At 40.7% G+C, this 18,778-nt stretch overlaps 1 protein-coding gene across 1 annotated transcript in view; it reads left to right on the top strand.

Moving 5' to 3' along the window:
• Positions 1–18,573, top strand: part of LOC122555770 (nuclear body protein SP140-like protein) — a 40,284-nt gene extending 21,711 nt beyond the window's left edge. The window contains 10 exon segments of the mRNA XM_043701886.2: positions 3,480–3,557; positions 4,715–4,769; positions 6,140–6,238; positions 10,622–10,764; positions 11,940–12,011; positions 13,222–13,337; positions 14,561–14,687; positions 15,404–15,478; positions 16,423–16,566; positions 18,314–18,573. Coding sequence (XP_043557821.2) covers positions 3,480–3,557; positions 4,715–4,769; positions 6,140–6,238; positions 10,622–10,764; positions 11,940–12,011; positions 13,222–13,337; positions 14,561–14,687; positions 15,404–15,478; positions 16,423–16,566; positions 18,314–18,415 — 1,011 coding nt within the window. The 3' untranslated portion in view covers positions 18,416–18,573.
• Positions 18,574–18,778: the final 205 nt, after the last annotated feature.

Raw genomic sequence — 18,778 nt, 5'->3', positions numbered from 1 at the left:
CTAAAATCTCCCAATTATGCAAGCAGAGGTTGTTTGTACTTGAATTTTGATAAGGCACTTTGACAACATTTAAAAGGTATCTGGATGCATATATGAATAGGAAGAGTTTAGAGGGATATGGGCCAAGTGTTGGCAAATGGGACTGGATTAGGTTAGGATATCTGGTCGGCATGGACAAGTTGGACCGAAGGGTCTGTTTCCGTGCTGTACATCTCTGACCCTCTGACTCTGACTGGACAGACGTCCTGTCAGAAGTAGCAGACAACACTTCGCATATGTTTTCATCCATCTCCTGTCCCCTAGGACAGAAGCCCCTCAAACCTTTCTGTACTAGGGATAAAAGATGTAACACTAGAGTAACGGCATTTTAATATATGTAAGAATTGTGTATAAAGGGGCTTTTGCAAGAACTGTATTTCGGGATACTATTGCTGCCTCAAACTTGTGCTGTGATTGCTGAATAAAAGAGGCAATTTTCACCACTCACCAATTCCAGTCATTATTTAACATGATCCCACACAAAAGAAAACTATCATTAAACTAGCATTAAATACACTCAATGACTTGGCCTCCACAGCCCTCTGCTGCAGTGAGTTCCACATAGGGCCACTACCCTCTGCCTGAAGAGGGTGCCCTCCTGAAAGGGCATTAGTGAGTCAGATGGCAATCAATTGGCAATCATCATTAGACTCTTAATTCCAGATTTTCATTGAATTTAAATTCCATCTTCTGTCGAGGTGGGATTTGAACTTGGTTCCCTGGGATATTACCTGGGTCTCCTGGTTACCAGTCCAGCAATGATATCGCTGGGCCACAATTGCCCATCTCACTTCAAAAGGGTCGTCCCTTCACTCTGAGGCTGTTCCTTCAAAACCTAGTCTCTCCTACTTGTGAAAAACTCTATCCCATGCCTCTCAGTATTCTGTAAGTGTCTGTGAGAAATCCAATTTTATAAAAAAAACCTGCAGCAAATTCTTTAGGGTTAAGACCACAATATGGTGTATTCATGCATTTAAATCTGTGGAGTGATTGCCATGACTTTTACACACACAATATAAAGGAAAAATGGAGAGGAAATAGATAACAGTGAAAAATTAATTTCTACACTTCTGCACGTCCAAAATATTAGTATTCTTGATGGTTTCTTTTCATCAGAGTTTGCATTCAGCTGAGTACAAATCTAATGAAGGATGGTGTTAATGTGTGGACTGTGTCCTTTTTTTTGTTGAAACTAAGGTTTCTTTTTGAAACTGGCTTTTGAAGGAGATTTAGACCACAGACCATCTTAGCTAAACCTGGAATATGACTGTGGTATCACCAGTTAGATTCTTATCAGATTGATGTTAACAATAACTAGACTTTACTGGATGAAGAAGTTTAAATAGAATGTACAATTATAGCTTTACCTCACAGACCAAGAGTGTCAGTCATGTGATGAGTTTCTTGGGTGAATCTGTTTCAACTTAATGTGGTCAAATATATGTAACCATTGATTTCTGTCTCTCTGACCAGGATCATTGTTCATTTGGTGGCAAAGGTTATAAGAGATAGGACTTACAAGTATCTAGAAAGTTGGTTAGGGATAGTCAACACGGTTTTGTGAAGGGTAGGTTGTGACTCACCAACTGTGTTGAGTTCTTTGAGTGGTGACCAAACAGGTGGATGAGCGTAAAGTGGTTGGTGTGCTGTACATGGATTTCAGTAAGATGTTTGATAAGGTTCCCCACGGTAGGCTATTGCACAAAATACAGAGGTATGGGATTGAAGGTGATTTAGCAGTTTGGATCAGAAGTTCACTAGCTGAAAGAAGACAGAAGGTAGCGGTTGATGGGAAATATTCATCCTGGAGTTCAGTTACTAGTCGTGTATCGCAATGATCTGTTTTGGAGCCACTGCTCTTTGTCATTTTTATAAATGACCTAGATGAGTGCACAGAAAGATGGATTAGTTAATTTGCAGATGACACTCAGGTTGGTAGAGTTGTGAATGCAGAAGAGCCTTGATTATCTGAATGAGATGGGCGGGCACTATTTCGTTTGGATAATTGATTATTCAGTTAATTGATTCACTGTCTCTCCTCTGGGGCTCGGCGTTATCTGTAGTTTCCTTTTTCCTTGCTCTGTCTGCTTTGCTCCCTCTCTGTGTCTCAGGGTTTGTTTCTGAGCAGAAACGCACTTGTGTGTAAGGGACCTGCAGCATTGCTGAAGCCCACCTCCCCCGCCCCCAATCAGTTCAATGGGATTGACGCAGCAAGCACTTGCTAAGTCCGCTCCCCATTCAGGAGACAATGCAGCCGCATACCGTGCGCAAGTTTTGGAGAAGATTCAGAGGAAGTTTACTTGGATGTTGCTGGTATGGAGGGAAAGCTGAGAGACTTGAGGCTGTTTTCATTAGAGAGAAGAAGGTTGAGAGGTGACTTAATTGAAACATATAAGATAATCAGAGGGTTAGATAGGGTGGACAGTGAGAGCTTTTTTCCTCAGATAGTGATGATTAGCACGAGGGGACATAGCTTTAAATTGAGGTGTGATAGATATAGATGTCAGAGGTACTTTACTCAGTAGTAGGGGCATGGAATGCACTTCAAGGAGAAAGTGAGGATTGCAGATGCTGGAGATCAGAGCTGAAAATGTGTTGCTGGAAAAGCGCAGCAGGTCATGCTGCGTTTTTCCAGCAACACATTTTCAGCATGGAATGCACTGCCTGGAACAGTAGAAGACTTGTGAACTTTAAGGGCATTTAAATGCTCATTGGATTGACATATGGATGAAAATGAAGTAGTGTAGGATACATGGGCTTCAAATTGGTTCCACAGGTCCAACAATGAGGGCCGAAGGGCCTGTACTGCGCTGTATGTTCTATGTTATACTTGTTTGAGAACAGTGGTGAACCATTAATGCCACTTGAAGCGTAATGAATTTCAGTAGCTCCCTTTTGCTCTGAATTGAATAGGGATATCAGACCTTCTCGTCTTTTTGTACTTCTGTTCTGCAGGGATCTGCATAATAAAAGGATGTACTATTCCAGGAGAATTATGTCTGAGCTGTGTCCCAGTAACTGATGATTAGGGTCCTTCCGGAAATTGTGGTCAATTTGCAACATTAGCAGCAGCCATGTTTTAACCAGCAAAGTTCATTAAAAATTAACAGAAAAGCTTTTAAAACAATTTATGATCTCTATTCATGTCTCGTGGACATGAAATTTGAAAAGATACTCTCAGAGGTCTGACTGGATAGAGTAGTTGATGTCTATGTCCTATAATCACACTTAGTACACAAACGATAATTGAATCTAGAATGATGTCTATGTACAGGTTATGGTTGAAGGGATGGCAATGACCACTTTATAGGTTATGGTGAGGGTGGGCACTAATGCTGGTGTACAGGTTATGATTGAATGTGGTGAAACTGGCTTGAAAGTTATGCCAGAGTCTCCACCGATGTTGGTGTTGTAACAGTTTCCCATATTTTTGATTGCAGAAGCACAACATTGAATCTAACAGTGACACCAGCACTGATTCTACATCCTCTGAAAGTGAATCCAGATCCGAAGTAGGGGTAAGGAATGTTTTAAAATGGATGCATTTCTTTGAGGTGTCTTTCCTTCCACCTACAGAGCAACCACGATTATCCAAATGATGATTTTCCGAATTTCAGATTATCTGAACAAGATCTCAAGGTCCCGATGCTTGGCTAAACACCCCGCCCCATGTCGTTTGGATAATTGAGGTTGCCCTATATTCATTCCGTGTAAAAGATATTTCTCATTAGGTCATTTTACTGCTTCCTTTCCAAGCATCTAATATCAATCCCATTCCAAAATGTTTATTTTTAATTATCCAATCCATACAAAATGCCATCCATCTCTAACCTCTCTCCACAGATCCGAAATGTGTTGTCACCTCCCAAATCCCTCTATGGATCTCTCCACTCTCCATCCTTGACACAGCACTGGAACAGTCCAAATCAAAGACACAAATCACGTCCTCAATGACTGTAACCATGCTGCATATTGATGTGGGAAACATTTCACGAGTAATGAACGGTGAATGGAAGGTTTTCCAGGAGTGCTTTGGGACAATCAAACCTGAATATGTCACTAGCATCAATGGCTGACCCCTCCCCCCTACCCCGCACTCCATTTTAAAGATAAGTGGAGTCCCTGAGTTCATTATGGCAATGTAACTACAAGATGCAGAGTGACACCATGGCCTCGTGATAGTATCCTATTAATCTGTTAGGACTATTAATCCCACCCAGGTAATGTCCTGGACCTAGAGTTTGATTCCAATAAAAATCTGAAACTAAGAGTTTAATGATGACCATGAATACATGTCAACTGTTGGAAGAACCCATCTTGTTCACTAATATCCTTTCGGGAAGGAAACTGCCATCCTGACCTGGTCTGGCCTACACATAGCTCCAGACCCACAGCAATGTGGCTGACTCTTAACCGCCCTCTGGGCAATTAGGGATGGGCAATGAGTGCTGACCTAGCCAAGAGATGCCCTCATCCCATTAGTGAATTAAACAAAAAGATACCTCAAGAAACAAATTTGTGAGAATTGGGTTGGGACCTGCTCTGAACGTGGAACAGACAGGTCACGAATATGAATCATTTTGAACCTGGATGTTGGTGAAGTCCATGTAATAGTGACCTGGCACTGCTTTTTAAGAAGACATGCAATGTAAAATGGGATGTGTTGCTGTTTCAGAGCTACATTGGGTTGGTGAGGAAATCTACCATCCACCATGAAGTTGAGTTATCAGGTGAGCACAAAAAAAAATTGGAAGTCGATCATTAAATTTTGTTTAATAAGAAATAAGTGAATGAAATAAGAAGGCTGTATTCAGGTCCAGTATTAAAAAGACAATAGTAAGTGGGTAATGAACACTATAAATGTAAGAAATAGAACCATGAGCAAGCATCATGAGCCATTGAGCCAGGTATCATATTCAAGTACATCATGGTTAATCTCCTTTTGGCCTCCACTCCATAGTCCTGACTGTTCCCAATAACCCTTGATTCCCCATCACTCTAAAAATGTCTGTCACAGGCTTGTATATATTCAATTACTCGACTTTCAGAGCTGTCTGGCGTAGGAATTTCCCAAGTTTTCGAACCATTTGAGTGAAGAAATTTTTCCTGGTCACCATATTAAATGGGAGATCATTTATTCTGAAATAGTGTCCTTTCGGTCTTTGAGGAGAAGCATCCTGTTGGCAGCCAGCCTGTCAGCCACCTTAGATTCCAATCTGTCTCAATAAGGTCCTCCCTCTTCAAAACTCCAATGAGTAGAGGTCCAACCCTCTCAACATAAGACAATCCTTTCACCACCTGGAAACAGCCTCATGAACATTTTCAGAACTATTGGGATCAAAACTACTTTGTTCCAACAAAGAGTGCACAGAGTCATAAATAAATCTTCAAAAGATGGAGGTATATATAGGACTTGAAACATTAACTCTGCCCTCAGAAGCTGCCAGACCTGGTGAGTTTCTCCAGCATTCTTCATGTCTGTGACAGATTTCCAGCATGTGCAGTGTTTTATGTTTATTTGAGTGAAATTTTCAGTTGTCTTTAGGTATACCAAGGGGGGGGAAAATGTGCACTTGGCTATTATTTATGTTTCAAATAACATCACAAAAATGACCGTGATGATTTTTTCTATGACAATAGAGACTTCTCTTCAAAAACACTTTGTTGGCTGTCATGCCCTTTAAAACGCCTGTTGATGCTAAAGTCTGAATGTTACTGGAAATCCTTTGAATGCTCTTCAAGAGATCATTATTCATCCCACAAGTTGCAACTGTTTCCATTCCTGCAGACAATTATTTCTGAAAAAAATACCCCAGTCTATAAGATGGCACTTCTCACTGAGGATTTAACAATTTAAGGGAAAGATAACCTAGATCACATGGCTCGAGAATTTGGATTTGTACACAGGCATTGAGCTGATGCTGTCCTGAGACAAAGTGGGAAATAATCAGATATTACACTGCACTCCACTCAATCTGCGGAATGCACACACATCCACATTGCACTAATGCAGCACACGTTGCCTCCCTCCAAAACACGCAACATTGTCTTTTAACACAAGCCTCCCTGTTCTGTATAACCATTTTGTTGTAATGTGCAGAGCCTAAGAACACCGAACAGGATGATTTCTCCTCAAACAAGCTCCCAGTTACATGTGGTTCCTTGAAAGCATTCCTGTACAAAAACAGGTTTACAACAGGTATGGATTCAATAGATTTTGCTTGTGTGCATGTAAGATTGTGTGCAATCATTATCAATTATGCGTGTACTTCTGTATTTGAGTGTATACATTAATAAAAATGATTGCACATTGATGCTACTTGCTGGCTCGAGAAGAAAAATTCCCTCATGAAGATCTGAAGAACTCTAGCTCATTATTTGCAACTCTGGCCGTCCAGCCTGGAACCAAAATCTCAGAGCACGCTGTATGTCACACACACCCCATGTTCATATCATTGGCACCTGACGTGCACCAGCCTCACCACATCATTGCGGTGCATCTCTAATCCACTTATAGTACGGTTCTGTACTTTAATGCTACCCTTTGTATGAGACCAGCACTTCTCTTGCAATGCTGCTGCAAAGATCACTTTGTACCCAGGCTCAAGGTTCCAGCTTATGTACTGGACCATGCTCTTTTCATGCACACTCACTCTGCCTTTTCTTGTCTTTCCTTGCCCTTTTATGTTTTGCTCCCTTAGACAGAGCTTTAAGGCTGACTTGCCTTGCTGTTCAGTCAGACACAAAACAAAGCAGCTTGTACTGGTTGTCAGCAGTCATCAGTCAGGAAAGTGGATATGCTGCTGTATGGCACTGTCCCATCTTCATCTTACACCCACACCATATGCCAGCAGTTTGCATGGTAAACATTTTGTATGTGCATTAACCAAAGGACCATAAAGTTGAAGGGGAGTTGCCCTCAGTCAAGTCAAGGCTGTTGTCTGTCAGTGGGTTAGTCCATTTTACCACTTGGCTAGCCACCTGGTTAGTCTGTTGACCTGTTCCTATAGTCTATAGCTTTAATTCTCAGCAACCATTAACACATTATTTTTAAACTTTTTTAATCGTCATTTATGTACAAGTGTAAATCGTTCATATAAGCAACAGTCTGTGAAGCAAGCAAATATTCATTCAGATTCTTGCCTATGTCTTCCAACTCCACAGAGAAGTTATCTTTTAGTTTCTAACTTGCCATAATTTTTCCTTAGTTACCTTCGTGTTTCTGTGTGTTAATAAAACATCTTTGAGTTTTACTTAATATCTTCAATTAAAATCCACACAACTGACTGATTGTTATTATTAGATGCTTAACAGCGCAAGCAACTCAATTTTAAGTTTTAAAAAACATGTATTTGAAGTTTTGAAGAAACTGTTGTTGCAATGATCTTCTTACCTCATCTTCTGGTATTTAAGTATTTGTGTGATTTCTTCAGTCAATATTTCTATAAGGAATCCAATATATATTCCAAAATCTGATGAAATTCCAATATCCACCTCTTCAATTGAAACTGAGACAAAAAGTTTCGTTCATATTTCTGCTGTTCATATTTCTGCTGTTTGCAACCATCAATGGCAGTGATCTGTATCAATCAAAGTCTTTTTATTGACCACAATACATTTTGTTAATAGTTGTTCAATTTTTTTTCCACAGCTGTTGCATTTTCTTTGTATTTGTCCTAATTTCCATTTATTATCTGCTATGTGATCTCTAAATGCAACTTGTTTTTTAGCTCTAAAATTGATTTGATCACAAAATTCTTTCCTGAAATCCCAACCCCATGACAAACACCTTTTAGCATACTGGACTGTATTGAGTCTGTAAACTCTTTACTCTTAGAGTCGTAGAGTTATAGAGATGTACAGCACAGAAACAGACCCCTCGATCCAACATGTCCATGCTGACCAGATATCCCAACCCAATCTCGTCCCACCTGTCAGCACCCGGCCTGTATCCCTTCAAACCCTTCCTATTTATATACCCATCCAAATTCTTTTAAATGCTGTAATTGTACCAGCCTCCACCACTTCCTCTGGCAGCTCATTCCATTCATGTACCACCCTCTACATGAAAAAGTTGCCTCTTATACCTTTCCCCTTTCACCTTAAACCTGTGCCCTCTAGTTTTGGACTCCCCCAGCCCAGGGAAAAGACCTTGTCTATTTATCCTATCCATGCCCCTCATGATTTTATAAACCTCTATAAAGTCACCCCTCAGCATCTGACGCGCCAGGGAAAACAGCCCCAGCCTATTCAACCTCTGCCCATACCTCAAATATCCAACCCTGGTAACATCCTTGTAAATCTTTTCTGAACCCTTTCAAGTTTCACAACATCTTTCCAATAAGGAGACCAGAATTGCATGCAGTATTCCAACAGTGGCCTAACCAATGTCCTGTACAGCCGCAACATGACTTCCCAATTCCTGTACTCAATACTCTGACCAATAAAGGAAAGCATACCAAACGCCTTCTTCACTATCCTATCTACCTGTGACTCCACTTTCAAGGAGCTATGAACCTGCACTCCAAGATCTCTTTGTTCAGCAACATTCCCTAGGACTTTACCATTAAGTGTATAAGTCCTGCTAAGATTTTATTTCCCAAAATGTAGCATCTCGCATTTATTTGAATTAAACTCCATCTGCCACTTCACAGCCCACTGGCCCATTTGATTAAGATCCCTTTGTAATCTGAGGTAACCTTAATCGCTGTTCACTACACCTCCAATTTTGGTGTCATCTGCAAACTTACTAACCATAACTCTTATGCTCACATCCAAATCATTTATATAAATGACGAAAAGTAGAGGACCCAGCACCGATCCTTGTGGAACTCCACTGGTCACAGGCCTCCAGTCTGGAAAAACAACCCTCCACCACCACCCTCTGTCTTCTACCTTTGAGCCAGTTCTGTATCTTGTTTAAATAATTTTCCATGGCTAAGCTATAGATCTAATTGTCAATTTTTTCTTCCATGTAATCTGGCAAACTTTGTAAATTTTGCAGTAACTGGACTTTATTTACCAAATCGATTATCGTCTTCAGAATTCTCTTTCCTGACTGTGACAGGTTGTAACAATGCTTGCCCTAATACCAACTTACTCTGACTCAGTCCTTGTTGGAGTAGCAATGTCTTGATCATATTATTAAGAAATCAGTGCCTTGGTAGGTCATTGAAGTTGCTACGTAATTTGAGCAGATTGTGGCCCGAACACCACTTGCTTTCCTATCTCCCACAATTCTTGACAGTGAAATTTCTATAAAACCCACCTTGAATATGTTCAGTAAACCAACATCCACAGCTTTCTGCAGAAGAACATTCCAAAATCTAATGTTCTTCTGAGAAAACAAATTTCTCCTTATTTCCATTTTAAATAGTAAGCTTGGCTGCAGAGTGAGAGAGGAGAAAGTGAGGACTGCAGATGCTGGAGATCAGAGCTGAAAATGTGTTGCTGGAAAAGCGCAGCAGGTCAGGCAGCATCCAAGGAGCAGGAGAATCGACGTTTCGGGCATAAGCCCTTCTTCAGGTTCTTCAGGTTCTCCTGCTCCTTGGATGCTGCCTGACCTGCTGCGCTTTTCCAGCAACACATTTTCAGCTGCAGAGTGAGAGAGTCTGACAGCACAAAAAGAGATCAACCAGCCCATGGTACATACCAGTAATCAAGAACCTACTTACCATAGTCCCATTTTCTAGGATTTGGCCCATAGCCTTGAATGTTATGGCACTTCAAGCAATCATCTAAATACTTGTTAAATGTTGTGATGGTTATGACTTCTACCACCCTTTCAGACAGTGAGTTCCAAATAACCAACACTCTCTGGATGAAAGTATTTCCCCTTAAGTCACCTGTAAACCTCTCTCTTTTTTTACCTTAGATCTACACCCCCTGGTTATTGATCCCTCTACTAACTGAAACAGTTCTTCCTGTAAATCCTGTGTATGCACCTCATAATTTTATACATCTCAATCAGGTCCCCCCTCAGCCTTCTCTGCTCTAAGGAAAGCAGTCATAGTCTATTTAGTCTCTTTTTATTGTCCCAGTATCTTTGTAAGTCTCCTCTGCACCCTGTCTAGCGCAACTACGTCCTTCCTATAGTATGCTAACCAGAATTGCACACAGATCTTCAGCTGTGCACTGAGGGCTGTTTATGTTTAATCAATGCATATATGCCCTTAGAAATCTGATAGATTTTTGGAAACTAAGGGATATGTGGAAAGGCTAGAATGGTATGGTTGACTTGAGTTTAGTTATAATCAAGCTGGAGAGTTTTTGTTCCCTTCTGTACCTTTTTGTAAGGTGCTTATGTCTTAGCTACCAATGGAGATTACCCTTCCTCTATCTTGATTAATTTGTTACAGTCTTGGTCTGCCTGATTCTTTTCAATCTTTCTCATTCCTAGCACACCTCTCCTGGCTTACCCATGTGATCTCTTGAGTGTGGATTCTTGTTTTTCCTTTTCTAATGGTCAAGATGTACCCTTCTCCTTGGCACGAAATGGATGTCATTTGCCTCAGCTAGTCGTGTTTTCCCTCCAGTTCTACTGAATATATCTATCTTGTTCTTTCCATTTCTTTACTTTAAGGAGTAAGTGGAAAATGCATTCGAACGAACAATAAATGGCTGACTCCATCAGAGTTTGAAAGTATGAGTGACATCAGCCAACATCTTCGATATTGGAAGAGAAACATCCACTGTAAATCAAAGACTCTGGGCCAACTGATTCAGGTCTGTTCCACTAAACCCACTGTCTGGTGAGATGTTGCTCATGGGGTGCTTTAAACCTACATCTTTATCTGAAGGCACCATTTCCAGTGCTCTCATTTTATCATAACAGGTTATCAGCAGTGAACTCCACTCATAAGACTCCACAAGGTGCTACCAGATGGCAGTCTATGAAACCGTTTTGTGTTTAAAAATTGGTCTGATAGGGTGTGAAAGGGAAATCACACTGACAAATTTACACAAGTCACCCTTACTCAATCCACATGTGAGTTTGGGGCACTATTAAATATGGCCTATAATTCAGGCATTCCAGCTGGCCACATAAAACAAGCCTATGACCTACGATCCCTGCATCTGTTTAATGAGGTATTATGCCTATTAAAGAAGCCTTCTGGATCACTTCGTCTTAGAGATATAGTGATTGCTGTTCACCCTGTTCTAGATTCTGAAACAGCTGTCAGTGAAAGATGTAGAGTAAATAAATTCTCCACAGTATTTCGCTGTGATCCCTTCTGCCGATGACATCTCCCATCCACAATGTTCCAGAACCATCCGTCAGGTTTCTGCCTTTATCTTTTAATCTTACCAAATGTCTGAACCCTAACTGAAACTAGCATCACAGAAGTAGGCCCAGCCATATTCCCACCCAAGTGTCTTACACATTAGATGAAGATCAACAAAAATAATTGCTAAAAATTAACCATAAAAAAAAACAAATGGAAAGTTTCTGAACATGCAGTTGTGGATAGTTAATTGAAAATTGCCTATTCATTTATTGTTCTTCTGTTATTTGAGTAAATTAACTATGCATCCCCTAACTTGCACACTGCATTACTAACATGAGTTCCCTTTCATTTCCTTTTGTAACAGCGTACATGTCACCAGCTATATCATCAACACACATCAACTTCTGATCATATCCACATTGCCCTACTTTCAGTTTCAGTCACTCTCACTCACTTTGTCCTATTTCCTTGCCCTTCACAGAATCTACATTATATTCAATTCATTTCATTCCAGTTTCAGTATCTGTCTGTCCCCTGTCTCATTTCTTCCTCTGTCCCAGAGTCTTGTGCGCTCTGACATCTTGTCACACCTTGGAATATGTCTACAAGTTTAGTATCCATATGATTTAATTTTTCTTCCTCTGATCCTTTCTATAAATTCTATTTTTCCAGAAAGGCTACCTGAAACTTCACAAGCTTGACTGCATTTGTGATAAGTGCACATCTCCCGATTTTGAATCTCAGGTAAATAAAACTTTGTTCTTGGTGGTGTGGTAGTGGTGGTTTGAGTGAAAGAGGAGAATTAAAAGATTCAAAATCCTTTGAGTGATTACATATATCATTCTCAACCTGAAACCAGGTGAAAGCAGCTCTCAACATCCAATCTGTTCGGCCATCTTAGAGTTTTACACTTCTAAATTTCTCATTCTTTGAAATTCCAGAGACCATCGTTATTTCAGAGCAGCTGGATCCCAACACAATTCTGATTTATGATACAATTACAGAAATACAAAGAGAAGAGAAAAAAAGAGACAATTGTGCACACTCAGATCAAGAGACAGTCAAATAATGATAATCAGACAGAGATAGAGAGTTACCAAGTGAGAAAGAGAGATTGGTATATCTAAAGATTCACAAGAGAAAGCAGATGAGCAATTGAAAAAAGATAGAGAGATGCACACAGTTGGTGATAGTAATAGAGAAAAGGAGACTTGGAGCAGAGATGTTCCTGTGTTTGCCTTGAGGTTTTGTGATGGCTGGAACTTTCTCTTCCCTGTAGCTGATGAGAGAGGCTGTAAGGATTGGACGAGTTTGCAATGGAGTAGAATTCAAATTAGGTTTTATTGTTATGTGTACTGAAGTACAAGGATACAGGAGTACAATGAAAGGTGTACAACGTCACCATTCCAGACACCATCCGAGGTACAAAATCTACCTAATTCACCTCTTCCTGGCACCCCCATAATAATGCTGGGCTGAAAGGCCTGTGGGTGACTTTCCCCACTTGTCAGGGGTGGGATGTGGTGGTCAGGTCTTTTGGAAGCCTGGACAGTGGGTAAGGGCCACTGAAAACTTAGCCCTTTCCTCCAATCTCTCCCGTACCCCTCTGCCTGTGGCATCTATCTCAGGACAAGAACATAAAGACTTACTTTCACCACTGGATTCCTTCCAGCATGGGTGTCAACAAGCAGTCTTTAGACTCAGCCTCTGATTGTCTAATGGCTTCTGTCAACCTGGACAGGCAGTGTCAAGGCACTCGAGAGGATAAGGAACTCACCTACATGGTGCCTATCAACTCTGAATGAAGTGATAGACAGGCAAAAGGACAAGTTATCTCACTGGTAAAGGCCACATTTAAACAAAGTCTACATTCCCAAGCTTACCTCTTGTTGTTTGCAACAAAGATTTCAGTATCACTCAGCCATATGTATAACTTGCTGTTTTAAATTAATAGGAGAATGACGATGAATGTTCAGCATGTAACGATGGAGGGGATTTAATCTGCTGTGATGAATGTCCCAGAGCTTTTCACTACCTCTGCCACGTCCCCTTGCTCAGTCCAAATTTAAGGTTTGTATGTTGTATTCAATACATCATCGTGCCATATTAGGAGAGTTAGGGGACTGAAGTGTTAGAAGTAGTCCACTAATAGAATTGTAGAATATTGCAACACATGAATATGTCTTTCATGCAAACATAGGGAAAGAAATCTTTTGTGTGAGTATGATGTGTCTGAGCAAAGGCAGTGGAGACCAAACCCAGTTGCGTATAAAATATTACTTAACTGCTGCAGAGCTATTTGCATTCCAACATATTCAATACCAACTTGCTCTTCTGAGCAGATGGGAAAATCTCTCACCTTAAAAAAAAAAACTGGCAAGGTCCTGTAAGTAGATGTTGGCATACATGTGACATTTGATGCCTCCAACGATCATTCCAAAGAATGGTTGACCCACACATCAAGGAGGAAATATGAACCACCAGTGTCAGTGTAGGTGGTTACCATTTTGAAACCTGAAAACAAAATTAACTGCGGTAACTCATTTTGAATTAATGTGGCATGGTTTGTTCAATAAATCAATTGTACAATAGTTCCATTAATCACAATGCAAGTTTAAAGTCCATCATGAAATGTCAATCTTCCTACTAATCCTACGGGCGCTAACATCTAGGAACATACAAGGTATTCAACTTATTGATCAGAGCTACTCACCAGGATAGCAGTGTATATAGATATCTGTAACCTATCAGTGTGAGACAATGGAAAGGACCTTATTTGTATATTTTGGAGAAGTTCATATCTGTCACATTGGAGTAGTTCTGCTTCAGATATGCCAGCAGCAGTCCTAGTTAAACAGGATGTAACTCCCACACCAAATGAAGAAGGAAATTTCTGAAACAATTTGTTAGCTCTGATTGACAGCATGAGGTAATCCAAATCTTAAGGCAAATTTGAGTAAGTGATCAAAATTCAAGTATTTAACTAAATATTGAGTAGTGCAAATATTCTGCATATCTTAAGAGGCAGAGATATTGCAAGAATATCTACTGGAGACCTGAAATTTGTAACAACTTCAATGGGAGATTTCAGGTACTCAAGTGATAAGTGAGCTGATGTACAAAAGCAATGGACTTTGCTGGTACATCAGTGTAATGTAGAGGGAAGTCTAGTTTTGTATTTTGGGGTGTAATGAAGTTTGAGCAAATGAAGGATCTCGTCTTCGCATGATGTTTCCTACTGAACTGTACCTTACTGAAAGATTTCAATTAAGAATATCAATGTTGTTAATTAGTTACAGTGAGAGTTTCATCTGCACCTTCTGCAAAATGGACAGACTATCAGCAAATAAAATCAGGGCAAGGGTCTCCAGCAGTGAATTCGATGTATATCGATCAAATATGACTCCAGAATACAGTCTGGTAAGTCTTTGTGATAACTGTCTAATTCTGTCTAGACAATTTACACTCTGCTAAGGAGCTAATGATGCAATAATGTGAGGACCTATTTTTCATACTGTGTGAGCAGTGAACCCAGTGTTGTGAATGTCCTTTCTTCATTCAGTGAGGTATGAAGTTCAGGACAATAGAGGGAAGGCAAGTTCTTCATTTAACACATTCCATTCCCAAACGCTGATAGCTCCTTTTGATTTTTTGTTATGCTTGGATCTAATTCTCACACAGTTCCAATATCTAACAGGTTGGAAGAACCAATGTGCAATTTAATGCATGCATTAAACCATCCTGTTTTGCTGTTGGATATTTGTATAAATGCCAGCTTTTTGAGTTTGTTTTTTAAGACCTCAAAGAGGAGGAATAGTTTAATCTTAGTTAATGTTCCAACTAATATACTGAGCTGGATAAAATATGGTGGTTTGATTGAGCTGGTCTCAGCTGCCTTACCCATTTAACCTCAACACTGTCAAGTTTGGGAGGAGAATAGTCACCCTGGGTTTGCCCAGCTGAAATTCTGACTGAATATTGGGCATGTGCACGCGATGCATATGGATTTTCCCTTTGACCAAATAGCCACTGATGTTGTCACAATTCAGGATGGTGTTTAGATAATCTAAATAACTCAATCACATATTAAAGAAAACATTAATTACTTGTTTTTAATTGAGAGTTTTAAATTACAGAAATGTGAATATATTTTACTCCGACTGTGTTGCGAACCAGACGCCCTAGAGTTTGAAAAAAACCCCTGTGACATTGTAAGTATTTGCCGTGAGTCACCACTCCGTTCACAGTTGGTTACGTAAATGCCAGTTGCAACAAGCAGAAGTGCTCAGTCTGTGTCTCTCTGACCCAGCATGCATGCTAAATATTGTTAGTAAAAAGATGAGTCAAGTGGTTGTTAGCTCTCTTAACATACTGTGCTAGAACTGGTGCATGCGTTAATTGTGTACTACACCGACTCTGCAAACCCATTGTCATGTGGGTGAAATAGAACTCACTCATAGTTGCTAACCATGTATTAAACCATGTATATTTATGAGGAACTTTAGTTACCTGTCTCATGGGCTGACGTTGCCTGAACCTGCCTTGGCAAAAACAACCAAATATTTACTAGTCTTCCCATTCCCAATATATGATTCCTTGTACAGTTCCATACATTCATAGATATTTATCTTCACTAACCATTTATCTCTCAACCATCACCAGCCAGCCATTGGGTGCAGAATTTACAGATTACTTACAGTGTGGAAACAGGTGCACACCGACCCTCCGAAGAGCAACCCACCCAGACCCATTCCCCTATATTTACCCCTTCATCTAACACTACATTTTTGTTTGGACTGTGGGAGGAAACTGGAGCAAACCCACACAGACGGTTGCCTGAGGCGGGAATTGAACCCGGGTCTCTAGCACTGTGGGGCAGCAGTGCTAACCACTGTGCCACCGTGTGCCCATTATTGAAGTGAGCAAAACTCTTACTCCATATTGATGTTAAAATCTGTGACTTCTCAGATATGCTTGGAGCGTTCACGTACAATCGTTCTTTCTCTCCCTACTCTAGCAGGCTTCATGTGGTGTTCTATTCATGTTTGATTATTGGCGTGTCCTTATGCAGTAACAATCTGTGCTTTTTTTTTACATAGACTGAATTGGGATTTCCCTGTACGTTCCTGCTTATTGCCAGTCTGCATTTTCACAGGTTCCAAATTACGGTGATATAATTGAAAACCCCATGTGGTTCTGGAAGGTGAAGATGAAGTTGGCCACTAACAGATACCGCACAGTGGGTGGTTTTATTGATGACATCAGGCTAATCTTCCATAACTGTGCCAGATTCAACCAGGTAATAAACAAAGTGGTATGGCTTCAACAGCACAGACTCTCTCGGTTGTGATGACCCCCAAAGAAGGTTGCACATTAATTGCTGCTGGCACGCCTGTGTCATTATAGATCCCCAGCGGAAATTTTGGGACAGTATCTCCTTCACTTCTTTTTCCTCTTTCATTCATTTTATGGTCATTGTATTTAGGGGAGGATATAGAGGCAGTTCACAGAGTGTCCCCTAGACTAATACCTGGAGTGGGCAGGTTGTCTTTTCAAAGGTTGGACAGACAAGGCTCGTATCCACTGGAGTTGAGAAAGGTAAGAGGCGACTCAGTTGAAACATGTAAAAACCCAAGGGGTCCTCATGGAGTAGATGTGGAAGAGAAAATAAAAACTGGAAGAACTACGGATGCTGTAAATCAGAAACAAACACAGAAATTGCTGGAAAAGCTCAGCAGGTCTTGCAACATCTGTGGAAAGAAATCAAAGTTAACATTTTGGGTCTGGTGACCCTCAGAACTGATTGTAGCTAGGGAAATAGCATTTTTTGTGCAGAAGGTAGGAAGGGTGAGGGGGTAAGGAGTAAATGATAGGTGGGGATAGAGCCCAAAGAAAGAGAAGAACAGTTGGACAGACAAAGGAGTGGATAACAATCTGGCAAAGAGGGTATAGCTGTTAAAGGAGACTATTATTAGCTAACAATGGGTTGTGTGTAAAAGCAGACTGTGAGATAACAAGGCCAGGTGTATGTTCCCTGATCAATATCTCTGTCACAGGTTTGCTGCAGTGCTCCTGTAAAGCTCAGCATAAGCTGGAAGAAGAGCACTTCATTTTCCACTTGGGGACTCTGCAGCCTTCTGAGTTCAATAAATTTAGGACTTGAGCTCTCATGTCGTAGCCCTCACCCCACATGCCAGGCCTCTGCTTGAATGCAGGCCATTGCAATAGATTTCAAATTCACAGCATCCATTTCCTTTTATAAGCTGGGGGATGTCCGGGGTAAGTGGATTTGAGAATTTGAACAACAAGCTAGTGAAAGGGCTCCCACTCTTGATTTGGGATTGAGAAATTGAAAGACAGACAGATAGACTAGGATATGCATGAGGATAGGGAGCTAAAGAAGCAGAGAGAATGACCAAAAAAGCATTGGGCGAATAAGAAGGACTAAGCAATAGAGGGACGGTTTAGGGAAGTGAGAATGCGAGCAATGGGCTAAAGGGAGGAAGAAGGTGAGAGGGGTTGGGGGAAAAGTGTGAGGGAGAGGCTGGGGAAGGATCTGAGTGAGGATCTAGGAAGGAAGAGAGAGAGCTGCTGACAGGAAAGTGTGAGGGAGGGAAGGGAGAGCTTGGAGGGTCGGGGTGGGGCTGGAAGTTGTGAAAGAAGGTGAGAGAGAGAGAGACAGGCTGAGCAGAAATATGTGAGAGAGAGGTTGGAGGATAAGACCGCAAAAGAGGGGCTGAGAGGAGGATATGAGAGAGGGTATGGGCAGGAGAATGCGAGGGAGAGGCTGAAGGAAAGGATTCAGAGAGCGTCTGCAGGGAGGAAGTTGTGATAGAAGGGACTGGAGAGGAGAAGAGATTGAGAGAGGGGCTGAATGGTAGGGGAGGGAGAGAGAAAGAGAGAGAAATGTGCTGGGGAAAGGAGAAAGTGAGAGATGGGTGAGCTTTTGTTGGAATGAGAAGAGAGTGAGCTATATTACGTTTTTATAACTGAAGTAGGTTAGAGTTCCTGGGCAATTTACTGATGGCTTCTCTTCTTGTTACTAGGGAAATGAACTTGAAGTCATTGGAAGAAAATTTAGTGATGAATTTGAAGAGGTCATGGTGGAGACATTTGATATCGGCAACAATGATCTTAATATCCCATAAGTGGATAAATGTAACTAAATGAAGAACTACAATGTGTTAATGTAGCAGACTCTTACCAGATTTTTAACTGTATTTTTTGAACTCAACATATAAATATAGATATATGTATATTTTCTGTATCTTTTATAATAAAATAGAAAATTGATGATTGAATACAACATTGCCGGTTGCATGCATTTTATTTATAGGAACATGTATGCTTGTAGGTATTTGTGCATTGTGTATACCTGTACATGGTTGTATAAGTATATAGCGTGCAGAATTCATGTATTATTGGGTTGAATCTTACGTGCAGAGGTTGCATTGAGTTGATTGGAGGAATACCCACCATAGAGACTAGCAAGTTATTTTACCATATCTTAC

This window comes from Chiloscyllium plagiosum, unplaced genomic scaffold (assembly GCF_037043375.1).
Source record: "Chiloscyllium plagiosum isolate Xiang-an unplaced genomic scaffold, Cpla_swu_hap1 HiC_scaffold_13, whole genome shotgun sequence".
NCBI classification, from domain to species: Eukaryota; Metazoa; Chordata; class Chondrichthyes; order Orectolobiformes; family Hemiscylliidae; genus Chiloscyllium; species Chiloscyllium plagiosum.
The sequence above is the reverse complement of the archived record's forward strand: the minus strand, read 5'-3'. Positions and strand labels throughout refer to the sequence as shown.